At 38.7% G+C, this 19445-nt stretch overlaps 1 protein-coding gene across 3 annotated transcripts in view; it reads left to right on the forward strand.

Annotated features, from left to right (window-relative positions):
• The window catches only part of NUP98 (nucleoporin 98 and 96 precursor), an 86930-nt gene extending 67576 nt beyond the window's left edge, over window positions 1-19354 (forward strand). For all 3 annotated transcript variants that reach the window (XM_061380665.1, XM_061380667.1, XM_061380666.1), the window contains exons 22-33: window positions 226-382; window positions 1733-2162; window positions 2765-2994; window positions 4327-4593; window positions 7953-8110; window positions 8906-9049; window positions 10035-10177; window positions 13367-13588; window positions 15624-15865; window positions 16324-16478; window positions 17762-17873; window positions 17984-19354. In XM_061380665.1, the coding sequence (XP_061236649.1) occupies window positions 226-382; window positions 1733-2162; window positions 2765-2994; window positions 4327-4593; window positions 7953-8110; window positions 8906-9049; window positions 10035-10177; window positions 13367-13588; window positions 15624-15865; window positions 16324-16478; window positions 17762-17873; window positions 17984-18201 (2478 nt within the window). In that variant the 3' untranslated portion in view covers window positions 18202-19354. The remainder of the gene's footprint in view (window positions 1-225; window positions 383-1732; window positions 2163-2764; window positions 2995-4326; window positions 4594-7952; window positions 8111-8905; window positions 9050-10034; window positions 10178-13366; window positions 13589-15623; window positions 15866-16323; window positions 16479-17761; window positions 17874-17983) is intronic.
• Window positions 19355-19445: the final 91 nt, after the last annotated feature.

Genomic DNA, 19445 nt, shown 5'->3' on the forward strand with positions numbered 1-19445 from the left:
CTGTGTGCCAGCCTCTGGTGAAACTATATACAAAGCAGAGAAGTTTTATATAACTTCTGTCCTTCAGGCACATACAGTATAACAGAGTTAGTCACACAAATGTTGTACTAGCTCTGGACATGACCTGAGGCAGAGCTTTTTAATTGGTTGTTGTAAGCTGCGTTTTTCTTTTATGGCCTTTGGATTTGGGGGAGCACATTCATTCTGTAGATATTGCTTTTTTAGATCATGAAAGCATCATTGCTTGCTGATGAAGAAGATGTAGATACGGTCCTGGATCAGCGCATCAGTCACCTTCCTTCTAAAGCAGATACTTCTCAAGAAATATGTTCTCCCAGGCTCCCCATCTCAGCAACTCACTCATCAAAACCTCGTTCATTAGGTACTGTAAAAGATGCTCTTTTACAAGAAAGCTGTAAAGTCTGGCTTTTCACATTTCTTCAAAGCTGAGTCAACTTCTGTAGCAAACAACTCCAAACTATGATCACTGGTGCAGATGCAAAAGTTGTATGGGGAAAAAAAAACATTTGTGTTTTGTTTAGGGGTTTGTTTTTATTTGCTTATGAATGTGGCTTAGATAGTAAGGTCAGTTCTCCTAATTTTTATCAGACCTTAGAAGAATCAACAAGTTGTTCTGTACTGTACTTTTTGTGCAATTCTAACACTATCCTTATTGTTTTCTAGGGACAAATGTTGCTTCCTATCATGTATGAAACTTTTCATATTTCTGCTCTCCCCTGAAATTTGCCAAATTTCCAGGAAAGCAATTTCCTGTTTTATTTTAAAGCTTTTCTTATCTCTTCTAGTGGACTTATAATTATGTGGGATTGGAGCTAGAGTATTGATATCAATAAAAGAGTTAAGTAGGTATAATTTCAAAACATTTTGAAAGCCAGAGGACCTACCAGGAAGGGATTTGTTTATGTTACCTTAAAAACTGTTTATTTTTCAATTCTTTTGAGTACTCTTATTAACTTTCCTTTAAAAAATGCTTTAATGAAGCATTAGTTAAACATTTATAAGCTTTTCCATAATGAACACTACACGAAAATCTTATACTTCAATCAACGATTCCTTGCTTTAAACAGGAAGTAGATAAAACTGAAAAACAGGCAAAAGTAACAAAAACTATCCTTCTGAAAGGCATATATGCAATTACAAGATATCTCAGTGGGTTTGGTTTCTTAATTCTGGTATTGAGCACTGGAAGTGGTAGGAATTTTGAGTTTTGATCTTATCAACTTTTTATATTGACTAAAGAGGAAACATTTGCATTTTGATAAGGGCATGAACATTGGTGTCAGATTTACCTGGGTTTATCTGTCAGTACTGCCACTTGGTAGCTTTGTAGATTTGGACAAGTCATTTAACTGAGCCTAGTTTTCTCATCTATAAAATGAGGACTGCAATGTTATTTAAAGTTATTGAAGGATGAAATGAAACAGTGTATACAAATGGATTATATAGAGTCTACTTCAGATAAGTGCTAGATAGATTTTTTAAATAATAGCAATAGTGTTGTTATTGTTGTTGACATCATCAATAGAATTCCTGCCTTGATTTCCCATGTGAAAGTTATTTCTGCAGTCTGATATAACCTGCTCTTAGTCATCTATATCTGATTTAATTATTGATAGTTTAATAAAACTATAATTTCAGCCTTGCTGGTTGTGATTGTTTAAGAATCAATAGGCTGTATTTTCTAATAGTCTTTTTTTCCTCCTTATTTTAGTAAGTGGGTTACTACAATCAAAATTTACAAGTGGGACTTTCCTTTCACCAAGTGCCTCTTTACAAGAATGTCGTACTCCCAGAACATCATCGTTGATGAATATACCGCCCACATCCCCTTGGTCTGTTCCTCCACCCTTGACTTCTGTGTTTACGGTGCCCAGCCCAGCCCCTGAGTTTCAGTTGAAAACAGTGGGTACCCGCAGACAACCAGGCCTAGTCCCTCTTAAAAAGTCTGTCACCTATGGAAAGGGGAAGCTCCTGATGGACATGGCCCTATTTATGGGACGATCATTTCGGGTTGGTTGGGGCCCCAACTGGACGCTTGCTAATAGTGGAGAACAGCTGAGTGGTTCTCTGGAACTGGAAAATCATCAGATTGCTGACTGTATGGAATATGGATTCCTGCCTAATCCAGTAGCTGTTAAATCGTGAGTCACATTTCCTTGTTTTCTGAGAAAGGCAATGTGGTAGGTGAACAAAAGCTTTTCATCACCAGGAGACACAAGGTCAGGGCTCCACTTTGTGATTTTCTAGATATATCCTTAGCACAGTTTTATTGGCATAATTAAAAATTATGTAATACTTACCTAATGATAACTATTTAATAACTTGCCATTAATAACTCCATTTGTATCATCAAGGTATGAAGAGTATATTAATTCTTACCTAATGGTTAAACTTCAGTTAGAAAAGATAACAGACCCAAAGCTAATTGCTATAGCATTCCTTGAGTTTTCATCCTTTTTATTGCATTAGTCATTTTTCCATTTTCTCACTTAAGATATTTGTAATTTCTTCATATATAAGGTATATTCTCAATAAAGCACCTTCTGTGTATCTTTGACCTAATAAGGTAAATGTATAAACGATGGATAATCCTTTATAGTTTGATATTAGGAAACAGAATTTTTTAAAAATCACAGAATGCTTGTATCCAATTTTGTAATTAGATAAAAAGAAAGATTTTATTGTAGGAACATTCTACCACCTGTCTTTATTTTCTGTCTTATTTGTTAATTTGCCCTTGTAGCCTAACTGAGTCTCCATTCAAAGTTCATTTGGAAAAACTTAGTTTGAGGCAAAAGAAGCTGGACAAAGACCTGCAATTATACCAGACATCTCTGGAGCTTAAATTAAAACATAGCACTGTTCACGTGGATGAGCTGTGTCCTCTTATTGTCCCCAATCCGGGAGTTGCTGTCATTCATGACTATGCAGATTGGATTAAGGAAGCATCGAGAGATTTATTGGAACCACAAAGTGAGTATGGACTGTGCTTCTAACCTTCGATGTCCCAGGAACAGGAGTAGCAGCATACGTTCATAGCAGGATGTATTTCCTCATGCCAGTGTAGTGGATGGATGCCTGAGCTTGGACTTAATCTGTAGTTGAGTTGTGATGAACAGAATCTCAAACAGGGAGAAATCCTATCATTTTTTATCATCACTTTTACACCACTGTTCAGAGGAACTGTAGCCAGTTCCTCTCGTGAATTTATGAAATTAGATCTCTTACCCCACCCAGAGAACATAGAGTTCCTACCTAAGTCCTACTCATTCTTCCATGTCTAATTCAAGTCCCACTTGTTCTTCCCACCAACTTTGTTGATTATGACTTCTCTTCCTGTCCTCTCTCACTATTACCTTTCTATAACGATTGTGACCGTGTTTTTCTGAACCCATACTTTGATTAAGGGCTTTTCTAATTTGGGCACTTAATTTCAAGGAAAATTAGAAAAGTTTAACATGTAGAAAAATTACATGTTTCACACATCAGTTCATATCACTTTTATTGCAAAATGGGCACTATTTTAGAATGTTCTATACCACACATTTTGGAACTTGCTTATGTTCATTTCTTTGTGTTTGCTTCAGTCGTCTCATCTCTTCAAATATGTGAGTTGTCATCCCAGTGCGTATTTGGTGAATAGCATAAAGTGGTAAACAGTGCTCCCTTTTTGTTCTCCCTCACCATGGGCAGTATAGCATAGTGACCAAGAACTGGACTCCGATTACTTGAATTTGAATCCTGGCTCTGTTACATCTTGGCCTGTAATTTTGAGCAAGTCACTTAAAGTTCCATACCTCAGTTTCCTCATCTGTAAAATGAATGGTAGCTATCGTAGTTATATTGTGTAGATAGAGTTGGTTTGCTCTTAAGGACATTGAACAGTATCATTTAAACTCACTAAATTGTTAGGCTGTAGCAGAGAATAATCCTTCACAAGTTCTTAGAGCACTATCTATTTTCTTAATAAAGCATTTGTGAACAAAATTTGATCAAATCAGAGGATTTTTCTTTATCATTTGAGACTATATTAGCCATAATTAGGCTAGAGGAGTCTGTTTAAAGGAGCGTAGAGTTACATTTGTAAGTGCCATGGAAACATGGAGTAAGCAGGCAGTTACACCACACACCTCTGGAGCTTGTAAGACACAGCTGAGTGAGATGCAGACAGAGAAAGCAACTCGAGTCATTGTTGGGGGTATTCATTAACTGATGTAATTTTTAATGCCACAATTAAAGTGATCCCCTCTCTGTAGTTACTGTATGACTTTGTGTCATCGCATTGTTTTCCTGTCCGTTTCTTAGTTGTGAAGCACTGGAGCCTAACGTGGACGTTATGCGAAGCTCTGTGGGGCCACCTAAAGGAGCTTGATAGCCAGCTGGATGAGCCCAGTGAATACATTCAGATTCTGGAGCGAAGGAGAGCTTTTTCTCGCTGGCTGTCCAGTACTGCCTCACCTCAAATTGAGGAAGAAGTCTCCTTGACCCGAAAAGACAACCCTATGGAGGCTGTCTTCAGCTACCTCACGGGCAAGAGGATCAGTGAGGCCTGCTCCCTGGCCCAGCAGTCAGGTAGGACATACAGTCCTTTGCACTTCTGCCTACTTCCTATTCACTGTCCCTACCCTTAATTGTGGGTTTGCCCTTTTCTTAATTGTGGGTTTGCCCTTATCTTCTAACCTGAATATTAAGCATAAACTTCGCAGCAAGATTTCTGGTTTCTCCAAAATAGGTAGGGACTGTGCCTTCTGGTTTTCCTTTTATAACCTTAAATCTTAAATTTTAATTAAAGTTATTTTAATTTTATATGCTACACATGCATTTGCAGTAAAAGTAGAAAATGCAGATAAGCACAGAGCAGTAAACCAAAATCACCTAAATCCTTTACTACTATTCACTGCAAACATTTCAATGTGCAGTTTGTATTTAAAATGTTTACTTTGTAATATATATAAAGTATATACAAATATGTGCATACAGAGCAACAATGCATGTATTATTTTAAAAGATAGTATCCTGTTTTTTATATATATACATTTTTTTCATTTTTTTTCATGTAATACATCACAAATGTTATATAGATATTATAGTCAAATACTTCTTAATTTCTTTCATACATAAAATGTGCCATGTTAGCAGATTTCTATTGACATTTAGGTCCCCCTACTGAACTTCTTAAACATATATGTTTTGCACTGATTCACTTATTTCATTCAAATAAACATATTGAAGTTTAATTTTTGGACTTTTCATATATATATGTGTATGTATTTTTAGTTCCACATTCATTAGTGAGAGGCATTCAGCAAGTAGTTACTAAGTGTCTAGATAAAAATCTTGATAGGATTAAAGGATGACATGCTGCTGCTCCTGCTGCTAAGTCGCTTCAGTTGTGTTCGACTCTGTGCGACCCCATAGACAGCAGCCAACCAGGCTCCCCTATCCCTGGGATTCTCCAGGCAAGAACACTGGAGTGGGTTGCCATTTCCTTCTCCAGTGCATGAAAGTGAAAAGTCAAAGTGAAATCGCTCAGTCGTGTCTGACTCTTAGCGACCCCACGGACTGCAGCCTACCAGGCTCCTCCATCCATAGGATTTTCCAGGCAAGAGTACTGGAGTGGGGTGCCATTGCCTTCTCCAAAAGGATGACATAGTTCAGTTTAATATGTATATAATTAGATCCTTGATCAAACTTTACTGAAACCTTGTTTACTGAAGCCAACTAATTGGAGCCATCAACTGGGTTTATTTTCAATTTGTGCCTTAGGTAATCTTCATACATTTATACAATGAAAACTTGTCTTCAGGATTGACCTTCTATAAAGTTATAAAGGTTATGAACCATTTAAGAGATACACATAGATGTGAGTGGAAGAGGATTGCCGGAAGTCAGGTCCTTAGATTTATTCATTCACAAACTCTACTTTTCCTCCCCTTTTTTTCTTACCCTAAGATTAAGCTTTTGGCAAGGCACTATGTTTTAGCTTATTAAAAACTTTTGCTTCTCTTCCTACCTCCACTTTCAATAATTGATAGAGAACTAACTAAACAAAGTCAAGAATATAGTATACTTAAAACACTGTCAGTAAGAAGCATTACTTGGTACCTACTCAACAAGAAGAGACTCCTCAAATTATAATCTAAGCTTCTATGTTGAGGAATTAGCAAAAGAAGAGAAAACTAAACCCAAAGGTAGAAGGAGGAAATATTAAAGATTAGAACAGAATTCAGTGATAATGAAAACATTAGAGGAATGATAATAGAAACAGTAGAGGAATTGATAAAACCAAAGTTAGTTTTTTGAAAAGATCAAGAAAGTTTATAAATCTTTAACTACACTGACAGTGAAAAAAAGAGGAAAGATAACATTGCCAAAAATAGGAATGAAAGAGTGACCATCGCTACTGCAGAAAAGGAAATACTATAAGCAATTCTATGTCAACAAATGCAACAATTTGGATGAAATTGAAAATTCCTAGGAAGGTATAATTATCAAAATTCAAGAAAAAGTAGAAAATCTAAATAGATCTGTAAGAAGTTGAATTAGTAATTTGCAATTTTCACTTAGAAAAGCTCAGGCCCAGATGTCTTACCTGGTGAATACACTTAAGCTTTTAAAAGAAGAAATAATACGAAGGGATTCCCTGGCAGTCCAGTGGTTAGGACTCCACTGTCGAGGGCCCAGGTTCAGTCCTTGGTCAGGGAACTAAGACCCTGCAAGCCGTACATTGCTGCAAGAAGAAAGAAAGAATACCAATTTTCTACAACTGTTCCAGAAAATAGGAGGGAGCACTTTTCACCTCACCTATGGCAACATTATTGTCCTGGTATCAAAGCAAATATACCAAAAAAACTGCATCTAACATCATACTTAATGTTGAAAAGATAGGATGATTTCACCCTAAGATTGGGGACAGCAGTCACAGCAATGTGGAATCAGCATAAGGATGAACATTCACATCAATGGAACAGAAATGAGAATCCAAATATAAAACTGTTGTGCTTACAGTCAGTTGATTTTTGACAAAAAAGTGCCAAGATAGTTTAAATGTGAAAAGGACAATCTTTTCAACAGATAATGCTGGAATAGTTGAATGTTCACTTGTAAAAGATGAATTTAGATCGTCACATCACACCATACACTAAAATCAACTTGAAGTTTTCTAGACTCCTCCCATTTGTTCAAGCACATGTTCTTGTCATTCAGGAAAGTCTTATGTGAAAAGTCAAGGATTGGTGGAAGCTAAATTGGTTATCAGAGCCAAGAAAAATGACCTTAATGATTGAGTCAAGATATGATATACCAGTTTCTTATCAGAACTTGTCCAGTAGATACACAGAAATAACCTTTATTCCTTTATTGTGATTCATTTAGAATACTAGCAGCTCATGGTCAAATGGGCTGCAACATTTACTGCATGAATCATAGCCCAGTCATGTTTTGGTTACTTGTATACAGGTAAGCAGGGAGACGGCTTGACCTATTAACATATTTCCAGATGTGTTCCTGATGCATGATTTCTTTCCTCCAAGTGTCTTTAGTGTGTTAAGGAAACGCTTTGTGATGAGAGCCTTAGTTTCCGGGCAGGACATCGTACTTTAGTCATGTAAGCACTGACCCATATCCAAAAACAAAAGGATAAGGAAAAGGAGCATTGACTTTAAGGAGGTCAGTTAGGGATGAAACAAAGAATTATTCTCTTAATTTATGGTCTAATTCTCTGTGTACTGTACAGTCTGTATGTAATTAGGTTAAGCTACTTTGAAGATTTTCTACCCTAGTCAAAAATTTTCTACTCAGTCTTTCAGCACTACTGCCAAAAGCAGTCAGAGGTGTTTCTGGGGGCCAGAAGAAATAAGATAATGCCCCTACGTATTTTTCCAAGTCTGTAAATTCTCAGTATCACCAAAGAACTTCTGTTTCTCTTGTAGGTGATCATCGTCTTGCTCTTCTTTTATCCCAGTTGGTTGGCAGCCAATCAGTTCGTGAGCTGCTTACTATGCAGCTGGTGGATTGGCATCAACTCCAGGCTGACTGCTTCATCCAGGAGGAGAGACTGCGCATCTTTGCCCTCTTGGCTGGAAAACCGGTATTTTCTTCTTTTCTTGTGAACTCACATAAATTTTTTCATAGATTCAGGATTACTTGAAGTTAAGGCAAAGAGCTATCTTTTAAGTTGTGCATTGTTACCTGTAACTAAGCAACTTGTATTTAACTTTGAGCAGAAATATTTTCAAATTAGAAAGGTACAGTATGTACATTGTGGGGGAAGAAAATACTGGTTGTATAGAAATTAAAATGTTAAAATTTGCCATAACCCCTATAATAGTGATAACATAATTCATTATCTGTCTTTCTAGACATATTTTAAGTATATTCTGACATATAAAGCATGCACATTTATACCTGTATATATTCAAATAGAATTATACATAGTTCTGCAACTTTTCTTGGGAACTTACTGAATATGGACACTTTTTCATGTTGTTTGGCCTCTCTTTTTTTAATAGCCACTTCTCTTTCATTTTATGTATGATGTATCATAATGACTTTAAGCCAGTTTTCTTCCTGCCTACCTGTTTTACTTGCCATCAATTTCCAAAAACATAGTCACTGATCAGAATTTATTCACGTCTTAAAAAGTTGACCACTGTGGGCAGTGAGTGGTTCTCATCACTTCTCAGTGCACTTATTGTCTAAGTGCCTCCTATTTAGCCCACCCAGTCACCTGCCACCAGGGAACTGTGTAGTTTATATCTGGGCCATTAACACTGCTATTTAAATCATTTTAAATGCAACTTAAATAAGTGAGCAGCATGCAAGCCTGGGCAATAACAAGGTAATATATAATGTAGAGCTGTGGTGGTGATTTTGCCTCCTGCAGGTGTGGCAGCTCTCAGAGCAGAAGCAAATCAATGTGTGCTCCCAGTTGGATTGGAAACGCTCCCTGGCTGTCCATCTTTGGTATTTGCTTCCACCAACAGCTTCCATTTCCAAGGCGCTCAGCATGTATGAAGAAGCATTTCAGGTACATGTATCCAGTATAACCAAGCACAAGTTCTGGTAGGAGTTCTGATTTTACTAGAAAAGTACTCCAGAGGAAAAAAAAAACCATCAAATCATATTTCACAATACTTTTTTCTAACTACTTTTTTGAAATTACTGTAAAATTGAAATGGACACAGGAAATGATGGGAAATTTCTTCAAATATCTGCTTATGTTTTGCTTAATACAATGAGTTTCCACAGTTTACTCTTTTTTTTTTAAGTGATTGTATTATTTTCTGCTACGCTGGGTCTTTGTTGCTTCCCTCAGGCTTTCTCTAGTTGGGCGAGTGAAGGCTACTCTTTAGTTGCAGTGTGTGGGCTTCTCATGGCGGTGGCTTCTCTTGAGGAACACAGGCTCTAGGGCATGTGAGCTTCAATAGTTGTGACACACGGGCTCAGCTGCCTCTTGCCATGTGGGATCTTCCTAGACCAGGGATCGAACCAGTGTCTTCTGCCTTGCAAGACAGATTCTTAACCACTGGACCGTCAGGGAATCCCATAATTTATTTTCTTACTGCTGTTTTCCTGCACCATCATCAGAGGGTTTTTCTTCATTCCTAATGCTGTTTTATTCCTTCAGGAATTCCCTGAGCTACAGCCTGACCTTGTGTTTAGTATAGCCCCAAATTAGCACGTCTGAAATTTGCCTCTAAATATCATTATATTAATATTTCATATTCCTTGTGTATTTGGAGGTTAAAGTATTCTTAATGTTTTTAATGCCATTATTTGGTTCTTTTCTTACTGTTAATTTGTATTGTCATTGATATCATTTGCCAGAATTATTTGTCAGGGAAAAAAGAACACTAAAAAAACCCGAGTGTAATGAAGTTTAAAATCCTTGAAACAGTCCTTTAGCGGATGTCACACCATTCTTAATACACATCTGAGTAACTGAGACATATCATCATCTAGTGAAACATACTTGGAGCTGACGTATTGTTTTATCAAATTCTTAACTTCAGAATACCTCTGATAGTGACAGATACGCCTGCTGTCCACTTCCCTCATACCTGGAGGGCTCTGGATATGTGGTAGAGGAGGAGCAAGACTCACAGAGACCTCTTCAAGATGTCTGCTTTCACCTTCTAAAACTCTACAGTGACAGGTAAATCAGTCATGTGTTATAATCACTTTTGAGGGTTCCATGAACCTTAGGGAGTTCTTTCCCTTTTATATGTGGTCAAATTGCCATAAGATTATATTAATCACAAAATAAAACTAATGGAGTTCAAAGAGCATGGGAACTAGAATTAGAAATCTAAAAATTTACATTTTAAATCAATTATATTTTAATAAAAATTTTAAAAACAATTATTTTAATCAACTTCAATGAGATACAATTTATATATATTGATAATAAAGTGTGTGGTTTCATATTTTTTAATGTAATATAACTACCATCACTATCTGATAGCATTTACATTACCCTCCAAAAGTTCCCTCATGTCCCTTTGCAGTCAGTCCACACCCCAGACAACTACTGACTTTTCATTATTGTAGATTACTTTGCTATTACAGAATTTTTTATAATTCTGTATGTTATCTTTTGTGCCTGCTTTTTTTTTTTTTTACCCAACATGGTGATTCTGAGATTTATCCATATTAATATGTATATCAGAAATTTAATTTTTATTCATTTGTTAGTGAACAATTTTTTTTGTCTTAGGATATACTAAGAATAAAGCTGCTATGACCACTTGTGCTTAAAGTCCCATCAAGATCTATAATTGCTCCAAATCCTCCTCAAAATTTGTTATTATTGGCTTTTAAAACTTCATCATTTTAGTGGGCATATACTGGTGTCTCTTTTTTTGTGTGCTTAATAAGAAACTAATATATTAACATGTTGTTATATCTAATCAAATAATTTAAACTATCTCAGAGCTGTCTTTTTACCTTACATCAGAAACACTGAGCAGTTTTCTCTAGTCAGTAGTAGCTCACATCTCACTTCAGATCTTTAAATACTTTCTTTTAAATTAACTATACTAATTTTAGAATAATAGTCTCTTGTTGTAAAATACACATAACTAAAACTGTGTTTTAATTTGCATTCCCCCTAATACCTAATGATGGCAAGTGTTTTTTCATGTGTTTATTTACCATCTACATATCTTCCTGAAATGTCTGTTGAAATCTTTTGCTGCCGCCCCCCACACCCTGCCACTTTAATGGGGGTATCTAATAGTTCTTTTTTATGTTGTAATAGTTTTTTTCTTGAGTCAGTTTTGTTCATTTGTTTTTCCTAAGGAATTTTTCTGTTTCACCAAAGTCACCAGATTTATTTGCATAAAGTTATTTGTAAAAAAATAAAAATAAAAAAAAAAATAAAGTTATTTGTAACTTGTCATTCTTTTTTAATGTCTGTAAGAGATTGAAAAGACAAGCTACAGATTGGGAAAATATATTTTCAATTCATATATCTGATAAAGAACTTTTATCCAGAACATGTAAAGAACTCTTTGAACTCAATAATAAGAGAACAATCCAGTTTAAAAATGGGAAAATATTTCAAAGATGCTTCACCAAAGAAGATCTACATGTCAAGCCCATGAAAAGTTGTTTAACATTGGTAGACATCAGGGACATGCAAATTAAAGCTGTCGTGGGATGCCACTACCCATCAGTTAGAATGGTTAGAATTTTTAAAAGACCTTTACCAAATGTCATCATGGATGTGGAGCAGTTGAAATTCTCAACACTGCTGGGGGGAAAATATAAATAATACTGGCACTTGGGGAAAGAGTTTGGTAGCTAAAAAAAAGTTTAACATACACCTACATACATGTGATTCAGTCATTATACTCCTCTAAGTATTTACCTGAGGGCAATGAAAATATATGTCTGTGTATGTGTTGATAGCAGTTTTATTTGTAAAGGTTCAAAACAGGAAACAGCCCAAATTTCCATCAATAGGTGATTGGATAAGCCAATTGTGGTACGTCTCTACAATGGAAGACTACCTCACCAGTAACTGTTGATAACACACAGCAGCAATGGCGAATTATAAAGTACTTTTACTTAGTTTTGAAGAGACAAAAAAAAAAAATACTTCCCCAAACTATACCTACTGTTTGATTTCAATTTATATAATACTGTAAAATGCAAACTAATCTATAATGATAGAGGAATCAGTTGTTGAGTGGGAAGAGTAGGTGTAGGGATAGGTAGGGGAGAGGAATCACAGAGGGGCTTCTGGAACCTTTTGGAGGTGATAGGTTAGCTTGTTATCTTGATCTTGGTGGTAGTTTCACAGGTGTATATATGTGTTTGAACTTGCGAAAACTGTATATTCTAAATATGTATAGTTATTGTATGTCACCTCTTTTACTGTCAAACAAGAAAAAAGAGGAAGAAAAAAAGCATATATCTCAATATGCCAGAAACCAAAGCCAGACTGAGATAGAAAATCCTAATCTTAGTTTAATTACTCATTCGCACTAGCCATATTTCAAGTGTTTAATAGCCACACATGGCTAGTGGCTATCTTATTGGTCAAAGCAGATTATAGAACATTTCCATTATCACACAAAGTTCAGTTTGACAGTACTGGGCAAGAAAAACTACTCATTACTTGGCAAGGTGTAGGTACTTGTGAGATGTCCGGGATCTTAGGTGAAATGGAAACACTCTGGTTGGTAAACCAACGCCTAGATCTTTAAAGCTTGTGGGTATGGGATCTTCATTCTTACTGTTCTTACGGTCTGGGATTTGGAAGTTAAGAACATCACACACAAACTGGTCCAGAATCATTGAGATCCTTGGGCCCCTTGCAGAAGAAAAAGCAAAAGCCTTAGGGAGACTTTCAAACCTTGGGTACTTGGATTTCTGTATAAAGAATAATACCAACTGTAAAGCAAAAGGAAGGACATAACCATCATTAAGACTAGTCAGGTGTTCAGATAAACAGGTGAAGTAGCACTTCAGCAACTTCAGATAGTAGAACAATGTGAAAGATACTAAGGAAACTTAAATTTTTTTTAATGGTTAAGGAAAAGACACTATAATAATGAAAGGGTGAAAGTTGTGAAGACTTCCTGCACCAGAATGGTAAAAATAGACCAAAGAAATACCATCAGACTTGTTAGAAGAGCCTGAGAAGGGAAGTTCCTTGGTTTTTGGTAGGATCTGTAATCTGGCTAAACCTAGAGGACGAAGACTGTAAGGCTTATGATGCTTCTGCTCTAGAGTACTTGCCTTTATTGTTTTCTAAGCTGTGGCTGAAAGAGTTAACCTATCCAGTGCAGGTGGTCTGCTGACTGGGTTTGGTAACTCAGCACATTCTCCTTTGCAGACATTATGACCTCAACCAGCTGCTGGAGCCTCGAAGCGTAACTGCGGATCCTTTGGACTATCGCCTAAGCTGGCACTTGTGGGAGGTGCTGCGGGCTCTTAACTATACCCATCTCTCAGAGCAGTGTGAGGGTGTGCTGCAGGCCAGTTATGCTGGCCAACTGGAGAGTGAGGGCCTTTGGGAGTGGGCCATCTTTGTCCTCCTGCACATTGACAACTCAAGGTGAGTGAGAAGCCATCAGATGCACTGGGTGCCTCTAGCCCTACAGGGCAACAAAGGAATCAGTCTAAACACCTATTAAATCGGTATGGGAAATAAGTGGAAAGGAAGGATATACCTGGGTGGAAAAATCCCATTAACTTAGGCACAAATTCCTTGAATGTGGTATGTTTAGAATTATGCAGAAGTAATGCTGGCTGTGTTGCTTCAGTGGATCCGTAAAGGTTGGCAAGGAGTACCCCTTCTTTGTCTCTGTCCACTGGCTTTCTCTCTTCCCTTGCCATCCATTCCTCAAGTTTGATAGTGTTGTGTTTACCTATTTACCAATACAATCTTGCCCAGATGCATAATGTTTTGGTTCTCTGTCCTGAATGAAAACCAGAGAAACACCTTTACTCCCTGCTGTGAACTGTATAAAGCCGGAGGTTTTTTGTTATTGGTAGCGGCATGGCATATTACTAAGAACAAAAACACTTAACACAATGCTTTGTTATATAATTTATATAATGTTTTTATATATCTTTCTATTCTGTTGTAAGTACTTTAAATATATTAACTTGTTTAATGGTGATAATGAACCTATGAGATAGACATTCTTATTGTCTGTTTATAGATGAGCAGCTCAAGGCATACAGAGATTAGATAACTTTTGTTCAAGATCACATAGCTAGTAAATGGCAGAGTGAGGCTTTCAATTCAAGATACCCAGAATCTGTGCTCTTAATCATTGTACTGTACTATCTGTCATTCCGTAGGGCATGGAAAGTTGTTTTGTAGTCTGGTCTTTCTAAATTCTGGCTTCAGCATGTACTCACTTTGACCTAGGGTAAAACTTACTCATTTTTGACTTAGAGTCAAGATAGTCTCTAGGCCTCAGTTTTTTAATCTGTAAAATCATAATATTGCTAATCTCTGTTCAAAGGTGACTATGAAATTAAAAGAGTAAAAATATAAAGCATCCAGCACAACCTTCCCTTTAAGGAATTTCTCTTTCCTCTTCCTCCTTACCAGGAGGCAAAATGACCCCAGAATTTCCCTCTGCGTTTATTTAAATACACTCTTGGAGAATTTCGCATGGTAGAAGGCTGGCTGATGGGATGATTGATGACTGGCTGTGGGAAAGCAGATCCTGCTTCCTAAAGAGGAGAGGAAAAGGAGGCAGATGTCCTGAGACTGGGAATTCTTAAAAAGTCTAGGCGTTGACAAAAGAATCTAAGATGAGAATAGCTTTGATCTGAAATTCAAATGAGAGATCCTTTAGCCAGAAGAAGAAATCTCTTTAAGTGGACTTAAGAGCAGAAAGAGTGAGTTTAGCCTAAGTCTAGGAGTAAAGAGAAAATGAATTAGGAAGCCTGATGGCTATAAGGGAAAAAACAGGACCTAGAAAGGACCTTATGTTGTAAAACTGTCAACTTTGTTTACTTACACTGACCATGTGAGAGAAAGGGCAGAGAGGAGGTTGAGAATGGACTGCAGAGGACTGCTCGGTGGGTCCAGAATTCCCCTATCTCATCCTTCATCTCCTGTTCTAGAAAGGAAACAAAGAAATGAGCCTGCTTGGATGAACCCACACACACTCTGTACTGTATATAAGATGGATAAGCAACAAGGACCTGCTCTATAGTACAGTGAGCTCTGCTCAATATTCTGTGATGACCTATATGAGAAAAATTAAAGAATGAACATATGTTGCTGTACACCATTGTATAGCAAACATTGTGCAACATCAACGATATTCCAGTATAGTTAGAAAAGAGAAATGAGCCAGTGAGGACAAAGCCTTTTGGGGGCAGTGGACAACCTTCCCAAGAGTATTCATCCTCAGACTGTTTTGACCATGAAAATACAATGTGCTTCTGTTCTATTTCATTTTAAAAATTAATGCTGGTATGTCACCTTAAGTGAAGCTTGAGGTGATCCTCTATGGGTCAGGACCTGCAGTTTAGGAGACTGCCTCAGGGGCCACTTTGAGCCATCTGAGGCAGCCTTCTCCGTCAGTAAGGATGAGATTTATCCCAGCTGACGTTTCCTCCTGTAGCACGCGGGAGAAGGCTGTTCGAGAGCTGCTTACCCGGCACTGCCAGCTGTTGGAGACCCCTGAATCTTGGGCTAAGGAGACTTTCCTGACCGAGAAGCTTTGTGTGCCCGCTGAATGGATTCATGAGGCCAAAGCAGTGCGAGCACACATGGAATCCGACAAGCACTTGGAGGCCCTCTACTTATTTAAAGCAGGACACTGGAACAGGTGCCACAAGCTCGTCATCCGGCACTTAGCTTCTGGTGAGTGCTTCAGACCAGGGTCTGTGTCTCCTGGGATCACCCCCAATTCTTCAAACCTCTGAGCCCATGATGAGTCAGGCCAGGGACAGTGATCAGTACAGAGCATGGCAGACTTGAATCAGATCACACTTTGTAAAAGCTCCCTGTGCAGAAGATGCTTAGTGAGGGTGAGGGGCAGAGGTCAACAGCAATATCTGTTATATTCCCATCTGCCAGGAATATTCTTGATGGGCACTACTTGCGTTAAGCTCATTGGTTAGGGAGTTTCATTCAGCAACACCAGAGATCGCTATTTGGGAAACTGAAACCAGGAATTCTTTACAGTTTCTTTAAGAGAATTTTGAAATATCTACTGTAATTCTCAAGTCTGACCCAACATAATTTTCCTTTTCATCCTGTCTTGGATTTCTGCCATCTCCTTCCTCTGTACACTTTTGGTCAATATTTTGTTTCTTCAGATGCCATTATTAATGAGAACTATGACTACCTGAAGGGGTTCTTGGAAGACCTGGCACCTCTGGAGCGCAGTGGCCTAATCCAGGACTGGGAAACATCTGGGCTTGTTTACCTGGACTACATTAGGGTCATTGAAATGCTCCGTCATATACAGCAGGTACCTGAGCTCCTTAAACCATGGCCTGGTTTTCTTTTTCCCTGACCCATAAAGCCATAGAGACAGCCAAAGGCTTGAGCAAGAACTTGAAAAACTCACTGACAGAGATAGTACTGTCAGTGCAGGAGAGATGTTTTGATGAAACACATTTGATGTAGCTGTTATGACAGCTCTATCAAAACTTGAAACATTTTTTTGTGGCTTATTGTTAAGTAGTGTGTAGTGGACATGCCTAAGACTTGTCCTTAGTCAGTCCCCTCCCCTTGTCGACCCTTTTCCACTAGTTTTAAGTGAGAAGCTTTGGGTTGAGAGATCCAGTAAAGATCAGAGATTTAGTGTAGATAATTCTTTCACATAATATTTGGCATGTTTTAAATTGAAAGTGTTATGGGGGCATTCTGGTGACACCTATGGATAGATCTCTAATGTTTTTAAATGCCTAAGATATAAATATATAGGATTACAAAAGAAAGCAATTATATTAAGATAGAATTATCAAAGTATTAAAAACTTGTGCTATGTAATAAGTGCTTTATTAACATCCTAAATAAGAAGCTCTAGCACTGTAATTTTGAAATATTTAAAGATTACCAACAGCTGTAATACCAGGGAAGCCCATGGTATGCCCACCAGTGCAGGAGACGTGAGTTTGATCCCTGGTTTGGGAAGATCCCCTAGAGAAGGAAATGGCAACCCACTCCAGTATTCTTGCCTGGGAAATCCCGTGGATAGAGGAGCCTGGTGGGCTACAGTCCATGGGGTCAGAGAAGTCAGGCACGACTTAGCAACTAAACAACTGTAATGTGATAGGAAAGGAAGTGATTTCTGTTGATAACAAAATCACAGTTGCTGTTGATATCTACATTAATTATCAAGTGCTAATTCTTAGTTGGAGTCAGAAGAAGACCTAAGTTAAGTGCTAGTTTGGGCTCCACGTCTCATTGTTGTGCTCTTAAGTCAATACCATGTCTGACCCAGATTTATATAGATTTTTGGTGCTATGTTGAAGCTTGCTAATTACATGGTTCATGAATGGTGATTTCACAACTTGCCCAGTCCTAGGCCCTATACACTGTATTGCTTTCCTGTTGTGTATTGCTAAGATCCTGTCTTGTCTTCAGCAACTAGGCTAGACGGTGGGAACATGACATTGCTGGCCAGTTTCTTGGGTTTTCCCCTCCCTCACCTCACTCTCATTTCAGAGGGTTGCATAGCCAGTCTGTGGATAGGATTGGAGTGATGGGAGTTCCTTGGGCCTAATTGGTTTCCCTGCTTCTTTGTAGGTGGATTGCTCAGGTTATGAACTCGAGCAGTTGCACACCAAAGTGACCTCACTGTGCAACAGGATAGAGCAAATCCAGTGTTACAATGCCAAGGACCGCCTGGCTCAGTCAGGTCAGCCTCTCGCCTTCTCTCCCTGCCTGGCCTGCTCACTGCCTGTCTTTGTGATTATTATACCCCTGCCTCACCCCTTCGTTTGGTGCTCACTCTGCTCTTTTCTCCAGACATGGCCAAACGTGTAGCCAACCTGCTGCGGGTGGTACTGAGCCTTCAGCATGCCTCTGATACAACCTCCGACTCAACGCCAGACCCTCAGCGAGTCCCTTTGCGCCTGTTGGCTCCCCACATTGGCCGGCTCCCCATGCCTGAGGACTATGCCTTGGAGGAACTGCGCAGCCTCACACAGTCCTACCTGCGGGAACTGACTGTCGGGAGCCAGTGAGCCCTGGGCTCCTCCCACCACACTCACATGCTTGTTCACACTCACCACACAGAGGGCTCCTTCATCAAGTTGATTGCCCTGTTTGCCGTTCTCTGGCTTGGCCATGGAATCTCCCCTCCCTTCCTGCTGCCCAAGCAGCAACCTCCAGTTGTTCAGGGCTTTCTTAATACTAAACGTAGCATAAGGGCTTTTGGAACCCCCCAAAAAAGGAGCCAAGTCTCTCTTTACCATCCTCAAGAGCCATTCTTTTTTTTTTTCCTTTTTAGAAATGGTCAATAAAGCACCTTTGGCAGAATTCCCCAAAGAACCAGGGAATGCTTTTCCTCCTTCAGCCATTCTGAATCTTGTGACTGTCAATGCCAACTGCTACCCTGCTCCTACTCCTGCCCTTTCATCCCCAGACTCTTTAGAAGGAGTGGGGCAGGGGCTGGGACAAATGTGTTGACCTAGGACCTTCCTTAACAAGTGAACTATCCACAGAAGGAAGAGACTCTGTCTCTGGAGTAGATTGATGATTTGCATGACTTTTGGAATCAGGAGAGGATTGAACTGAGGAAGCAGAACAGGGTCTTTCTGACTCATTTAAGGTAGAGTGAGTGCCTGCTATGGAGCCACGGGGCTTCAAGGCTTGATTGTTCTTCCTGCCTTGAATGTTCCCGTGAACACCACAACTTCCCTGTGCAGGAGCCCTTGGTCTCAGACTCCAGGTCTCTGGGAAACTCCCAGAACTCATTTTGGTGCCTGGTTTTCAGTCATCTGGCAAGGCCTCCTGCCTGAATTTCCCTGATGCGTTTCAATGAAACATGGTAGATCGAGTAGCCCTCCCTTTCCCTCCCATTCTAGCCCAAAGCATTTCCCACCCTCCATCTACAGTTGCAGAAGGTAAAGCCCTCACTGAGGCAGGGACAGGCAGAGGGTCTTCTCTACACTGTAGCCAGTTCTGGGGAGCCCCAGGTAACCACCGGAGACTGCTGGTGTGCGGGCTATCATGGACAGCATGGCCACGCCTGGGTCTTTATGCATGAAAATTATGTAAAGGTTTTTATTAAAAAGTATATATATATATATATATATATATATAAACGATCTAGATTATTTTCCTCTTTTTCTGAAGCTACTTTCTTAAAAAAAATAAAATGAAATGTTTATAGCATACTTGGTATTGGCTTTCTTTTGTGTTTTTGAGCCTTGTTGTCCCAAGGAGCTTTATGACGGCCTTGTTTAATTTGCAGTCTAAAGGGGGA

This window comes from Bos javanicus, chromosome 15 (genome assembly GCF_032452875.1).
Source record: "Bos javanicus breed banteng chromosome 15, ARS-OSU_banteng_1.0, whole genome shotgun sequence".
Lineage (NCBI taxonomy): Eukaryota > Metazoa > Chordata > Mammalia > Artiodactyla > Bovidae > Bos > Bos javanicus.